Source organism: Hyperoodon ampullatus (genome assembly GCF_949752795.1).
Source record: "Hyperoodon ampullatus genome assembly, chromosome: 12".
Classification (NCBI taxonomy): Eukaryota; Metazoa; Chordata; class Mammalia; order Artiodactyla; family Ziphiidae; genus Hyperoodon; species Hyperoodon ampullatus.
In genome coordinates this window covers 61646431-61662706 of record NC_136925.1, presented here as the reverse complement: position 1 = coordinate 61662706, position 16276 = coordinate 61646431, and the positions used below count along the sequence as shown (strand labels likewise).

The window sequence follows — 16276 nt, the reverse complement described above, 5'->3', positions numbered from 1 at the left end:
TTTTAAAGCTACCATAGGGCTGGCAAGAGAGTAATGGGAATAGGGCAGGTTAAAATTCCATAAAACTTGATGTTTTTTACCAAGATCCAACTGTTTTTCTTGAATACATGATCTTTGGATTATTGCAGTCCTTCGGCTAATTTTTCAAGTTCTTAAAAGTTGATTTTGACAGTTTTGCCAGTTTTCTTGATTTTTTGGAAGAGCCAATTTTCATTACTCTCCCATTCCAGAAGTGCTTCCTCTCTACTCATTTGTTCTTAAGCTCAGTGTTTTCTAGTTGCTTCTTTAAAATTCTATTTGCTGGTTTCTCTTTTGCCATTTGAAATACTGTTTGGTAGGTTTTAGAGCCCCTTACTTGACCGTCTACATCTCTGTATGTGTCATAATTATATTTATATGCTAAAATAGAGACGTTTTCCATCAAGCTTCTTCATTATCCTTCTATTATATTCTTGTCTTCTTCCTCACTAAACCAAATACTCACATGTGTGTACATGAGCTTTTCCCAGAATATTTGGATTGACATTAGAATTAGAAATAGACAAGCCTCAGTGTTTAAATAAGATGAGCAGTTAATTTTTGATGTCCTACTCTTAGCAGCCTAAAAAGCTTTTCTCTTTCCATTTAAATTTATTACTCAAGATTCCTTCACAAAGCCTTTCCAAATTAACAATGCCTAGTCATTTCAGTATAAGTGTAAATATAAACTGTAGTGATCAGATGGACACACCTGTTAGTATACATACATCTGCCATCACTTTGGCCTTATTTCAGTTTACCATATAACTTCCCAGTTTGATGGCCTCAACAAATTGTGACTGAGAAGATAATATGAAGAAAAGTGCTTTGATGGTACTCTTCAGGTGCCTTCTGTAATAGAAATACCAAGTCTTAAAGATCCTTCTTTTAGCATAAATCTTAGCAAAAGTTATAAGCAGTGAACCAAGCAGACTTATGTTTAATTGGTTCCACGAAGGCCTCTAACTTCAAATTTAATTGTGTAGGTTTAGTGATTAAGAGCATAGATTTAAGAGAAAAGCAAACCTTCTAACATCTAGAATCTGCCAAACTGTGTGATTCAGACAAGTAATAATTCTTTTGGTTCATAATTAAAGAAACAAAGGCATGATAAATACTAAATAGGGTGTTTATGAACATATGTGTGAACATGTGTATGTACACAAATATATATATGTGTGTGTATATTTGTATGTATGTACACATGCACACATGCATACGTTTATAGTGTAAAATGCTTAGCGCATGCCTGACACATAACAAGCATTAAATAATTGGTAGATACATATATTTCTCGATACATCTAGAGAGATAAACACATATCTATAGCATAGCAGATTATTAAATAATAACAGTAGATATACGTTGCTGAGAAAAAAATAAACTGAGATTTATATACTTGTTTTAGAATGAGTGAATTAAACTTTCAGGATAAGAATTTTTAAGTATATAATATTTGAAATAGTATGTTTTTCTTAACTGTCTTAAGCAGCTTCAAGTCAAGAACTTTATGCTGCATTTCTTTATATTTCCCATACTATGTACAGTGCTATATATATAGCACACACTTCATTTATTATATAAATGAGTTACTAGTTAATTCATCTTTCAGAAATTGTTTATAAATTATGGGAATTCCCTGGCAGTCCAGTGGTAAGGACTCTGTGCTTTCACTGCCAAGGGTGCGTGTTCAATCCCTGTTCAGGGAACTAAGATCCCACAGGCTACATGGCTCATTGAGGAAAAAAAAAAGAAAGAAAATAAATTATTTATAAATTTAATGAATTCTGTTAATAAATGTCCTTAGGGGTGCTCTTAAGTAGTTCTCAAAAATATCAAGTACTGTAACTCTTTGCACTTATAGTTGGTGCCCAGGAAATCCTGAAGATGCCATTAAGCATTAAAATGATTTAATTTCATTCTCAAAAGATTTGTCCCCAGACCTTACGTTATTTTTGCGGTACGCAGGCCTCTTACTGTTGTGGCCTCTCCCGTTGCAGAGCACAGGCTCCAAACGCGTAGGCTCAGCGACCATGGCTCACGGGCCCAGCCGCTCCGCGGCATGTGGGATCCTCCCAGACCGGGGCACGAACCCGTGTCCCCTGCATCGGCAGGCGGACTCTCAACCACTGCGCCACCAGGGAAGCCCCAGACCTTACGTTATTTTTAAGTGATAAGTCTGTTATCTCTATTATGTGTATTTAAGCACAGAGAAATGCACCCATACCTCACTCTCAAAGAAAAATGGAAATGTAGCTCATACAGACATTTTTTAGTTCCTGTAGGTGCCTATTCAGTTTTAGAATAGGCTTTTCCAAACTAGTTTTGCAACAATACAAGTCTATTTGAAGACCCTTGTATAACTTACTTATCTATCTATATGTTTATTTTTTAAAATATATTTATTTATTTATTTTTGGCTGCATTGGGTCTTTGTTGCTGCGCATGGGCTTTCTCTAGTTGCAGCGAGCAGGGGCTACTCTTCATTGCAGTGTGCTGGCTTCTCATTGCAGTGGCTTCTTTTGTTGAGGAGCATGGGCTCTAGGCACGCGGGCTCAGTAGTTGTGGCTCACAGGCTTAGTTGCTCCGTGGCCTGTGGGATCTTCCCGGACCAGGGACCAAACCCGTGTCCCCTGTACTGGCAGGCAGATTCTTAACCACTGCACCACCAGGGAAGTCCCTATATGTTTATTTTTAAGTTTTTTATCATTTATATATTCATGTGTTTATGTCCTTAACAAACTTGAATCAATAATTTTTATTTTAGTATTTATAAATTTGTATGTTTATGTATTTTTTTAAAAATTTGTACTACCTCTCATAACAATATGGCAACAGAAAGGACCTGGCCAGGAAAGTAGCATCTAAGGAAAATAGAAACAAGTTATAAATGCAACAGGGTAAAAAAAAGAATATTCCATTTATCATAAGGGATACATTTCTGTATATAATCTCTATAAACCACTGCTTTGAACTGTGAAGTATAAAATTTATAATTACTAAAACTGTGTATAAACTAAATAATACGTTGTTTGCAGATACTTGAATTTATTTTTGTTTAAAAATATTATCTTCAACTGATTCTTTTTTTTTTTTTTTTTTTTTTACTGATTTTACATTTACTCATAGCTCATGGTTTGCTAAGAGAATTTAAAGAAATTTGTTATACTCTTCTGAAGTAATTCATAAATTATTATTTTAATATTCAATATCAGCATGCACCCTAGTACTCTTTATTGGCAACTTAAAAGTAGAGAAACAGCAGAGTAACTTGTACAAATACTAAAGGTATCCCGTTTTTAAAAAGGGCCACCATACCAAAAACAATGAAACATGAAACGGAATATCCCAAGGACAGGAACTGTGTTCACTTCTGTCTCCTCAGCCTATAAGAGTACCTCAGACACAATATGTATCTAATAATTATTGATAGATTTAGTCTTTCAATTTTTGCTTGTTTTTCTACTTTAAACATTTTGCTAATCCTTAAGAGATGGTAGGGGAACCTAAGAAATGTTTACTATGACTCCTAGTTGCAGTTTGAGCATGAGCTTGTTGAAAAAAACGGCGAAGTAGATGTTATATTACTCAAATCTGGACGTAGTCAGCATTTCAGTGCTACGAGAGAAACTAAGAAACATAAGTAAAATAGGAAAGGAGGAACAGGTTTACATTTTTAAGTTTTGCCCGTTAACAATTTGTTATAAGATTTGGTTTTATATTTTAAATTATGTTTCTTAACCATTCAGTCACATACTTGATATGTGCAGAAAATAAATGTACATGTTTTATAAAGTAGGTCATCGAAATAAAGTTAATTAAACCTTAAGGTACATCAGAATCACCTGGCAGCCTTGTTAAAACAGATTACTGGGTCCATCCCCAGAATATTTCAGTTGGTCTGGAATGGGGCCCAAGAATTTGCATTTCTAACCAGTTTCCAGGTAATGTTGCCACTGCTAATCTAGAGAACACACTTTAAGCACCCATGTCTAAACCAATGATTCATAATTCTCCTTTTGCTATCCCTCCCAAGAAAAATAATTAAAGTACACTATCATCTTTCTTCAGTAACAAAAAAACAAAACAAAACAAAAATCTGTAGTCCAGTCTATAAAGGTCTGCATCATTATCTTGGTTTTTTTTTTTTTTCAGGAAATAACCAATACAAAGATACATTTTAGAGCCTTTTTCAATGAAGCACTAATGATTCACTGTAACAAAGTATGTGAATTGTGATTTCCAGTAAGAAGAGGTTTAATTAATACCAATCATCATATAAAATGAGTAGCTTTATTTGTGAAGTCCAAAAGTTCAATCATTCCTATTCGTCAAAGAAGAAAGCAGTATTTCCAACCAGTAAATTCCAAAGAAATGCTTTATCACTATTCTTCTTTAATTATGACTAAGAGGCTTTTCCTGTGTAGTACTGCAGCAAACAAACAAGCTTTTCTAATTCATGTATGATCACAAATAATCAGGCACACTCTTATCCAACAAATTAATATTTTGAACTTATGTTAAAATTTGTGAATGCCATTCTTTTGGAATAGTTATTTGAATATCTGATATGCTAGAATTTTTAAGCTGGAAGGGATACCACCTAGCATCTGGTCCAAACCCCTTAGTTTACAGACATCCAGCTTGAGTGTTTTATGATATGTTTTAGCCTTGGAGACCCAGGCAGAACTGGAAACTCACTGTCTTGATACCTAGTTTCGTATTTTTTTCTATTACCCTTAGTAGTTACTTTACCAGAAGGTATTTGGAATTAAATATTTTCAAATATTTGTTTGATGAAGTGTTTAAGGTCATATATACTAGCATTATGTAGCAGGATAGAACAGATAGTTTGCCTGGTACAGAGACAATAAACTTTGTGCAATTATTTAGTTACTTTATCTCTGTTTTCTTAATCTATTATTATCCAGATAAGATCAGTTAAAAATAACAGGACCTTAGTTTCTTTTTTATGAATATCTTTAGAGTTGTCTTTCTTAGTGTTCATGGAAATAATCATAAGAGACTGTATATATTTCTACCACATGGTGCTAGAAGTAGGATTATATGTTTTTCCATTCTTCTTATGAAATAAAATATAGTCCCAGTGTCACTATTAGTAAAGGAGTCATTTGAATGTTTAGTAATGTACTTCTGTACAATTCAGGATTTGTTGTTAAATTTGATTTTCTACTACCTTTTTTATGTTTTTTTTCTATTTTAGTAATAAAGACCCAACATTGCGCGACATAATTGAGAAATGAGACTTTACTAAAGCTTATTTTATTTCACTTGTTAAATATTACTGGGAGACAGCAGGCAGGCACAGCCAGGGAAGGGACTGGTGGAGGTGGGCGGACCATGCCCAGCATAGCTCGTGGGCCAGTGCAGTGATGCTCAGGTACATGGTGGTTTGCAACTGGGAGGCGGGCAAGATGTGTCTGCCCATGAATTATGCCAACGACACCTTCCTGGAGGATTACATGCCTGCCATCTTCAACTGCTACACAGTCAGTGTCACCTTAGGGGACAACTAGTACCTCCGGGTTCTCTATGACACGGCCAAACAGAAAGACTAAGAGCAGACAAGAAGACTGTGATTATCTGAGGCTTTTGTCTTATCCGATGACTGATGTCCTCCCTGTGTGCTTCTCTGCGGTAAATGTAGCCTCGTTTCAAAATGTGAAAGAGGAGTGGGTAACAGAACTTAAGGAATACACACTAAATATACCTGTTGTATTAATAGGAACTCAGATCTCCGAGGTGACCCCAAAACTATAGCAAGACTGAAAGATATGAAAGAAGAACCTATGTCTGGAACAAGGGTGGAAACTAGCAAAAGAAATGAGAGCAAGGACTTCCCTGGTGGTGCAGTGGTTAAGAATCCACCTGCCAATGCAGGAGACGGGTTCAGGCCCTGGTCCGGGAAGACCCCACATGCCTCAGAGCAACTAAGCCCAAGCACCACAACTACTGGGCCTGCGCTCTACAGCCCGCGCGCCACAAGTACTGAGGCCACGTGCCACAACTACTGAAATCCACACACCTAGAGCCCATGCTCCACAGCAAGAGAAGCCACCACAATGAGAAGCCCGCTCACCACAACGAAGAGTAGCCCCCGCTCACCACAACTAGAGAAAACCTGCGCACAGCAATGAAGACCCAATACAGCCAAAAATAAATAAATAAATAAATAAATAAATAAATTTATTTATTTTTAAAAAAAGAAATGGGAGCATGCTACTATGTGGAATGTTCACCTTTAGTCCATCAGGGATTGAAGTGTTTGGTGAGGCTATCACAGCCATTTTAACTCCAAAGAAACACACAGTTAAAAAAAAAAATAGGATCAAGATGTATAAACTGTTGTTTGATTACATGGAAACATCTCCAGTGGCCAAGAAAACAGTCCATTTCTCTCAGAAAGCATATGAAATGCTACAGCTATACCCAGACCTCTTATAAATAATGAAGCAGTTTAAAACTTGAAAGAGATTTTTTAAAAACCCTGCCATCAATTCTATAAAATTCATTAAGGATGTTTCCCCAAGGTCGAAAAAGCAGCAAATGCATCTGAAGCCACAATCTATTCTAAATAACTTTATTTCAACTAGAAAGTACAATCTCTGTCGGGTTTCATAATTTTTAAAGCTACAATCACACCATGTTGTTAACTATGTGAAAAACAGTGCTATAAATATAACTGCCTGGCTTAGACCATCCATACTTCTGCATAGTCCTTATGGAATCTGCACAAAGAAGCATCTTCTCCCTTGGCTCCAATTAATTGTTCTTTTATGTAAGTTGCTTTATCTTTTAATATATCCAGAGTGTTGAAACAACAAGGCCAACCATATAACCAAAGGTCACTCCAAGCCCACAAGAGATGGGCCATCCCTGAGGGGAACATGTATAAGATCAAAAAAGAAAAGAAGCTTTATTATCACTTGAGCCAGAAGTTAAGTGTAACCTAAATATTTCTATATTAAAGCTTGATGTGCTTTCTTTAAGAATACCAGAAGTGTAATAAAGTCATAATTGCATTTATTATGAAAACTGAAAATGTATACCTTTTAGTTAATGTGCATTAAATACCTGTAACAAGAGTTCTCACAAAAAATAAAATAAAATAATTACTAAGACGTTTCTTTTTGTTTCACCTTATATTAATTGGTAATAATCCTGCCAATAACCATAAGAAGTACCCTTAATAACTCTTTGGCTGAGTACTGATCTGCACCTACATGGTGTTAAACTCCATAAGGAAAGAACCATCAGAAATTAGTAGCCTACACAACAGAATGGGAATAATTCACAGTCCTGCCAGCCAGAATGGAAAAACCTAATAATGTGGGGCATCAGGGGGAATTATCAGGAGAATCATATCTTAGTAGTGGAGTTTATTGAGTCCTAAAGTCTTCCTGAATCTGCTCTAACACGACTTAAAAGCAAACCTGGAAGGGGTCAAACTGATCTCAAGTAACTACATGGCAGAAAAACATCCAGTACTCTTTAAAGGAATACAAAAAATCTAGTACTCACGAAAGTAAACTTCATATGTATTAGTTTTCTGGGGCTGTCATATCAAATTACCACAAACATGGTGTGGCTTAAAACAACAGAAATGTATTCTTTCACTTTTCTGGAGGGCAGAATTCTGAAATCAAGTTAAGCAAGTAGGAAGCAGAGGGAAGGGGGTGGGATCCAGATGCTTCATTGGCTGCAGGCCGGCGCAAAGAAGTTCCCCGACAATTATGGAGCCAGCAGAAGCCGTGTTGGAGGAGAAAGTGCTCAAGTGCATGACTTATTCAGCACAGCTTGTTGAATGACTTGGGGTCATTACGAATATTGATTTTTGGATTGCATCACAGATAACATTGCAAGGAACATCTGCTGCTGAGCCGTACAGTGGTTAATGTTCCTTAGGTACAATAGTTTCAAGAACCACTGAGAATTCTAGAGAGACAACTGTAATAATGAAAAATCTCTCAGAAGATAATGCAAAAAGGAATTCCCCTAAATGTCTTATAACAGCCTGGCAGACTCTGCTTAAACCAAGAAATAGTATCTGGCAAGCAATGCTATGAAGACCGAAAACTATGTTAAAAAAAAAACAAAGCTTGCCAGTGGCACTTCCATTGTGAACGATTGTGCCCAAGCAACTCGGCAAGCTTTGACAAAAGGAAGGAACTCCGTTTCAAATATGTGAATAGTGATCAAATGTGACCAAGTGGATTTTGTGGAACATTTTATTTCCCAGACCTATCATTACCAACATGGGCACATGGGCACATAAACACATATTTTTAAACTTACGTCTAAAAAGAAAGATTACTGAAAGATTTCATAACCGCCCTGTCAGCTCAAGATCTGGATCATAGCACTGAGCATGTTATACCCACATGCCAGACCACCGTGTGCACAGAAGGGTACATTGTAGAAGATACTTCTCAAGAGAATGATCAAAACAGATTTTATGTGACAACACCTACCAAAATAAGGGGAAAATAGAGATGGTATTAATTCAAAACAAACCTCCGCATGGGACTGTGTCTTCCAACACTTGCAGAATAAAGCTCCCAATGGAGCTTTACTTTATCCTGAAACAGCGAGATGACAATGAAATCTAATTGGAGACAGGGAAGACGTGAGTTATGCAAAATCCACTACCAAAATAAAACAAGCAGAGTTTACTGTGTGTACTGTGATGCTCAGAAGAGAGTAATGGTCTTCAAATGATGAGAACATTTTGATAAAAACACACACTGGAATACCAGCAGATTCTCATGAGCTGTGTGGATTTTGTCATGTGCCTTCAGTATGATGAGAGAATGGTCACAGCTCCACTGCCGCCAACCTGTGGGCTCTTGGCACGTGAAACACGCCGACTGCTCATTGTGAAGCTGTTTTGTGCCTAAATGTCAGTAATGGTGTGATGGTGACAAAGCAAGACTGCTTTGGGGGGTGTAGTCTCCCTCCTAAGGATGGTAGTTGTGGAGTTTGGTGACAAGGACATTATTTCTACATCAGGAGATAGCATTAGGAGAGTGTAGAACACAGTACTGTAACCCGGGAAGGACCTAAGATGGATGCAAATGAGGCATTGCCCATTTGCAATACCATAAGAGGCTGGTAACACGTGATTCACCTGACACCATCAGGTTGTGAGGCTGTATTATGTATTGGTCTGACAGGTCTGCTGTAACACAATACCATAGACCGGGTGACTTAAAAACAGAAGTTTATTTGCTCACAGTTCTGGAGGCTGGAAGTCCAAGATCAAGTATCCGGCCAGGTTGGTTCCTTCTGAGGCCTCTCTCCTTGCCATGCAGACAGTCACCTTCCCGCTGTGTCCTCAAGCGGCCTTTTTCTCTGTGCACGTATGCTCCTGGTATCTCTTCCTCTTTTTATAGGGACACCAGGATGAAGAACAGTGGGAACAAATCCCCACGCAGGTTCTCGGACTGGGTTTCAGGTGTCGGGAAAGGGGCGCAGTGGGGCCTGCAGGTGACCCAGGGGAGCTAATCTTCTCAGCACAGCCAGCTGCCCGAGGTCTGCTGTCCAAAAATGTGTCTTATCTTTCATGAGTGATTAGGATCTCCCGTCCCTCCTCCCTTCCTCTCTGCTGCTTCTTTCCCATGTTTGATCCTAGGTAAAGATGGCCTATAAATGTATTTCATTAAAAAAAAAAAATGAAGGAAAAGAAACACGAGTTTCAATCCTGATTCTACCACTTAGTAGTTTACTTTAGAGGAGTTACTAGATTTCTCTGTGTATCATGTTTCTCATTTGTAAAATTGAAATAAGAATTTTTGCCCTCACAGGATTGTCACAAAGGTTGAGTAAGATAACTCACATAAGCAACTAGCCAGGGACCCAGAACATGGCAGGCACTCAGAACATTTTTATTGGCTTTCCTGTTCTGTGTTAGTGCCATGCAGGAGAATACAGGGGAAGAGGTTTGGAGAAGGAAGAATGCAGGGGGAGAGTTAAAAGTTCCACTTTTACATAAGTGAGTTGGCATCAATATACTGAGAGTTACAAAAGATTTGTAAATTTTAAACAACGTCCTGCATAGCATGTTGTAAACTAGGGACTGTGCTAAGCAGTGCAATAAGAATTGTATTTTTACCACTTAAATTATCATTACTGCCCTTACATTGTATAGTGACAGCAGTTAATTCCATATTTATCCATTAAAGTCTTCTGGTTAATGTGTTAATAAAGATTTTAAATTAATTTCAAGGCGCCACAAAGAGTTTTGAGAACTGTTATGGAATTCCTTGTTTCCCGTTACCCATATTCTGAGTCTGAACCTTTCAGCGTGTGTGATCTGGCTCCTACTGACTCTTGAAGCCTCAGCCTCTCCCACCTTCTATCTAGACTCTTACCTCTAATGCCAGGCTCCCACCATATTGAGCTATTTGGGATTTCTCTTCCCTGGACTCTCACACATGGGGTGCAGTCTGCCTGAGACACACTTTCCATCTCTTCAGCTGGCTATTTCCTGATTATCCTTCATTCACCTGCAAAGCCTAAGCAAGGTACCCCTTCTAGAAATTAGCCTGTTTATCACTGTATGTTCAGTCCCTAACACAGCACCAGGTACATTAGGATTTCAGTAAATACTTGTTAAGTGAATAAATCAGTACTCAGCCTAAATGCAGAGGTCTGCAATGATAATTTTCCATTACGTATGTAGTTGTATAACCTGTAAATTTTCAAATTCCATTTACATAGCAAAAAAAGTAGAAGTAGTTTATTCTTTAGTGTATGTATTATGTCCTACTTTATACACTGCATCACGTCTAAAATGGGTTGAGGTCTGCTTCCTTCTTGTAACTGCTGTAAGGGATTTGTAGATTCCTGTGCAGCCATTCATTTTGAATTTGGTTTTTCAAAAGAAGAAAAATATATAGTGACTACTGTAACAAAAGAGAGAAAGAGGATTCTCATAGAAGGGTTTTTCCTCTTCAATTTGTATAAGCTTATGAAGGTATTTTTAAAGGTAGGGGAAGATTTAGATTATTCATATAAAACACCCCAAAAATGGTATTTGTATAGAAATACATCTCAAAAAGAGACATTAACAATAAACCCAAGTGATCACAATGAAATTATGTGAACTGGTTGTTCCATTGAATTTTTCCTTTTTGTAAAAGTGTCGACGTTCTGGAGAATTTTTTTGTTTTTTCAGATGTGTCTGCTTCGCACAGGGCATGGGACCAAAGGTAGAATGAAACAATTTTAAGAAAGTGAATGATGTGTGAACTTTTTTTTTATTTGCCTCACAAGTAATTTACTTAAAAAAAAATTAACATCTGCTATTTTGAAGCTAATCTTAGTGTATTGAATGATCTTAACCATTTCTCAATCCCACAGTCTTTTATCTTGCTTCTCCTGCTGTGTTCCCACCACCCCTGATCCCATTAGCAAACCTTGAGACAGCCTGAGACTCACCAAAGTACTGCTTTGGTTTCAGCTGCTCTTCTGCAAGAGGAAGTGAATGTTGGGGGTTTTCTCTGTGGTACAGTTGTGATAAAGCTGTGGTGGTCTTATCTCTCTCTTAGGTAGTGGCCCTTTATGACTACACAGCGAATCGATCAGATGAACTAACCATCCATCGCGGAGACATTATCCGAGTGTTTTTCAAAGATAATGAAGACTGGTGGTATGGCAGCAGAGGAAAGGGACAGGAAGGTTATTTTCCAGCTAATCATGTGGCTAGTGAAAGTAAGTTTTATGCTCCCTTCCTGGTTTACTAATATGGTATAACTGATAGTCCAAGATTTTATCATCTTCTACGCTTTAACTTGCTGTCTTGTTACTTTTGCATACATTTACCGATGGGTATTGCTCTTCATTCTCATGTTGCAAAAACATAAAAGGGGAGGGGGGGCACTAGTACACTCAAAAGCTATTACATTCTGAGATTGGAATATCTGCTTCATGGACTTCCCATCCCAGGGGACCTGCCCATCTAGCTACCACCCTTCTTCAGCCCCTTTTCCCCGCCACCCGATGCTCACACACTGACGTCACCTCTCCTCTTGCCACAGAGACTCCTCAGTTGACAGGCACCTAAGAACCTCTAGCTCCCAACTCCCATTCTTTCTACCTTGTATCCCCAGGCCTAGCTGGTACCTGCTCAAAGAAAACTGCAATAGATTGTTCCATTCTCAAGTAAATTAAGCCCTCATTTGTGAAAGGAAAAAGAAAGGAGGTCGAGAAGAAATTCTAAATCTGAGTTTCTGAAAGCTGTAGATTTGCTTCCAGGCCTTGAGAGGAGAAAATAGAACGAACACAGAGGGTTTGAAAATAAAAGAGTTCAAAGACTGAAGAAAGGGGAGGAGTTCTTCCGAAGAACGCTTCCCATCAGCCGTTAACTTGGTGTGTGGTAAGAAAAGCACGATGCCCAGCCGTCAGGAGAACTGACTGCCAATCCTAGCTTGACAACTAATACTGATATGCCTCCGTTTCCTCCCATGGGACGAGGGAGCTGAGCTCCATCATCTCTAAGCTTTCTTCCAGAAACACTAAAATCGTATAGTTCCAATTTAAAAATATAGTAGAGGCAGCCTTGAGAACACACTACGTTTTGAATGTTTATTGTTACGTCTTTTGTTTCTGCAAAGTAATTGTTATAAGTAGTAATTGGTTTTCAGGCTAGTCTCTGACACCCCATTCAACCCAAACTATGGTTGAACAAAAATACGATTGGTTTCTAACCTAAGTTCTGAACTTTGAAGGGAAAAGAGATGAAGAAAAGGAGAAAGAATTTCTTCCATGAATCCTGGGTGCTGGGCCAGGCCCAGATAAAATTATTTCTCTTGGGCCACCTTCCAGGTCTGCACCCGGCCCTTCCCAGGGTTCCCTCCCCAAGAGCTCTAGATCTCACTGCAGCTCCTTCCCCAGAGTATCTGCCGCTTTCAGCAGACTCCTCCCCTCCAAAGCCCTAAGTGTCTCGAAAATTACCCACTTCTTTCTCTCTCATAACAGAATTCTTAATTTCCTCTGTGCCATGGTTTTATTCTTTGAGCAGTAAATGACTAATAGCTCTTAAACTCTATCTGAGGTATAGTTTTATGTTTAAAGGAGGGTGCAGACTGGAGAAAAGTTAAGGCAGTGCGGAAGGAAGGAATTTGGGGACAGGTTAATTCCCAGTCATGTCCCGTAAACTCAGCACTTCTCACTTCCAGGTCGCCTCAGATATCCAGGCTGCTTCCCTCCCCCCGCCAGTGACGGCTTCTCTCAGGACCAGCAGCTGGAGTTCTGCAGCGGTAGCTTCTGTTTTTAAATCAAGAGCTGCCTGCACAGTCTTAGTCACTCTGGAGTTTATCTGTCATTTTAACTAGATATTACAATCTGTTGTTTCTTTCAGATACAAGTGGAAACTTGACAGTATAAAAAGATTGTGTATTTCCAGGCAACATGGTGTTATGTGCTAACTTTAGAATCTAGTTAGTTTGCAGAAATTACCTCTTAGGCTTGCAAATATTGAGAGGCTGTAGATGTTTGATCCGCAGGGGATTAAAGATTCCATAAAATTTGGTTTTCTTCCATAAGAGCCAAAGTGGGACTTCTGAAGCATACTGCAGTGACCATCGTTGGTGGCTGAGTACAGAAATCAATTCCGTGTCTCAGGCGGTGGCCATCCTTCAGTTGCCGTAACTCCTTATTGTACCCCCGAATAATTGATGGTTTCTTTTGGCATCAGTCACTGCTTGTTGAAAAAGCTTTTGCAAAACAAACAAAAATTTTTCAGAAAACCTGAGAATACGATCGAATTCTCAGTTCATCAGGGTTTCTTTTCCTCTCCTTTTATCCTACTTTTTACCTGAATTTAACAAAAACTCACCTTCCCAGTTTTAACATTAGAGAAAAAAATGACTGTCAGCAGCACATTCCACTCTGAAAATGGTAGGAGAAATTGTCCTTTATCTTTATCTGAAGCCAGATATGCAAAGCAAATGATCTAAGGGACTGTGTGTGTGTATATGTGTGTGTATGTGTGTGTGTGTGTGTACACACTATACATACATACATACATAATCTCTATCAACTGTTCAGTTGAAAGCCATGTCCTTTAAGAGAATGACACAATAGAAGACATTGGTACCCTGTTATCACAAAGGATGTTCCCTTTGTATCTTAAGCCACTGGAAAGGAAAACTTGATCAATTTCCTTAATCACATCTAACATTTCCAGTAATAGGTAAAGAAACCCAATGATAAAATCTGCCCACACACAAAGCCCATTAATGTAGCTCATAATTTTAGAATTTTGATCAGGTGTATTTTATCACTTTCTCTTAATTCAGAGTTGCCTAAGTCATTTAACCAAAACAGATTTCCTTTTTAGCCCTTTAAAATTCCCACATAACTTTTTAGATTCAACACCAGTGTAGATTAAGTAGATTATACAGATTATAATCTCATAAGAATCTTAGATCCAACACTGAGTGGATCCTGTGTCATGTATAGTCCCAGCCCTGTGCTTACTTGTTTCATACCATCTTCACAAATTATCCTTTATCCACCCCTCCGCCTGGCAAAATCCTCCCTGTTTTTCAGTCTGACACACCTACCACTTTTTCCGTTAAGCATTTGCTATCCCCACATCAGAACTTGTCTTTGTTATTATCTCTCTTCAGAATAATGTCACAGTCTGTTTTATATTACAGTTAATTGTGAACATATCTGTCTCTGACCAGATTGTAAGCTCCTTGAGAGCAAAGACTGTCTTTGGTCATCTTCGAATCTCCTCCAGCGGTACCTAGCTGATGACCCTGCATATAGCAGGTTCTTGGTAAATGTGTATTAAGATAAAATAAGCATCTGCATGACCACATACATAGTAAGTGAAAATGACACTTTCTGCATTTCTGAAATCCTGCTGATCAAAACTTGCCAATCATAAGTTGTGTTCTTTGGATAAGGAATGTGTAAGACTACAAATCACCTTAACAATAAGCTCTGGGTAGCTTATTGTTACACCAAGGAAGTGTGAATATCAGTGTGTTTAGTTTTCTGTCTGCCCCCCATTGTTGTTTTGCCCCGTGGAACGGTGCTCCTCGATTTGATTGCATGAATTCTTTGTTCAATTCCAGCACTCTATCGAGAACAGCCTCCAGAGGTAAAGGAGCGATCCCCTCCTTTAACCCCTAAGGAAAAAGCCAAAATGGAAAAAGCTTTTTCAGCTCCACAAAAGGTAAATGTTTGCAAGACTATGTATTCCATGTACTTTGATTTTCACTCTCTCTGGATGAAATATTACTTTATTTTTCATGTTTATATCCTTCATTGTTTACATTATTATTTCTTCTAATATTGACACCAACACTTTGAAATATATAAGGCAAATATTATTATAGCCATTTTCCAGATAAGGAAACTGAGGAGGCTCAGAGAGATTAAAATAAACCCCAAGTCACAGCCCAAGTGATGGGACGAGAACCCGAAGTAGAACTTGTGACTTTAAGTGTGACGCTATTTCCACTCTCCACGTTTCTGTAACTCTGATACTGACACTGTCCTCAGCCCCACCTGAGGGGTCCACATTTATGCTAACAATGACTGGGGCTCATAGACTAAAGATGTCCTATCTTCCTGGATCATTCCTCTTGCTAGGAATTTTAAATGCTTTCAGGTTAAAATAAATACGGATCTATTATTAGCCAGAGAAATGTCATGTTTTTTCACCCTGTGCCATCAGCTCCCTCAAGGATATCAGGCAGAATTCTGATGTTGGTAGTGCTTTGGTAGTAAAGTTTATAAGCACTGTACCACCATATATATTACCTTATTTAACTTATTTTATTATGTGACATTAGCTCTTGCCTTAGACTGAATAACTTCAGTTCTTTTTGACTCCATGAACTAGCAGGTATATATATATATATATATATATATTTAACAAATTCAATGTCGTGATAGAGTTTTTTGACAGTTGAACCTGTCATGTATCATCCTGCTATTCATTCTATATTTGTTGAGTGCTTACTTCCATGCTAAGCACACTATTAGTCCTCACCGAAACAAGACTGAGTAGTCAATGCACCTGCCCTTGAGTAGCCTACAGGCTGGTAGGTGAGACTCCTACAAGCAGGTGATTCCAGCAGACTATGGTAGGAACTGTCATGAAGATCTGTGCATGATGCTTTGGACACACACAGGAAGAAACACTCTAAATCTTCACCGGGGAGTCCAGGAAGAGTTCCCAGAGGAGGTCAGACTTGAGCTGAGGCTTATAGGATGA

At 38.3% G+C, this 16276-nt stretch overlaps 1 protein-coding gene across 1 annotated transcript in view; it reads left to right on the top strand.

The window, feature by feature from the left end:
• Positions 1–16276, top strand: part of AHI1 (Abelson helper integration site 1) — a gene marked incomplete at its 3' end in the record, with an annotated part of 214518 nt that overhangs the window by 143875 nt on the left and 54367 nt on the right. Inside the window, 2 exon segments of the mRNA XM_079716741.1 lie at positions 11589–11751; positions 15129–15229. Coding sequence (XP_079572867.1) covers positions 11589–11751; positions 15129–15229 — 264 coding nt within the window.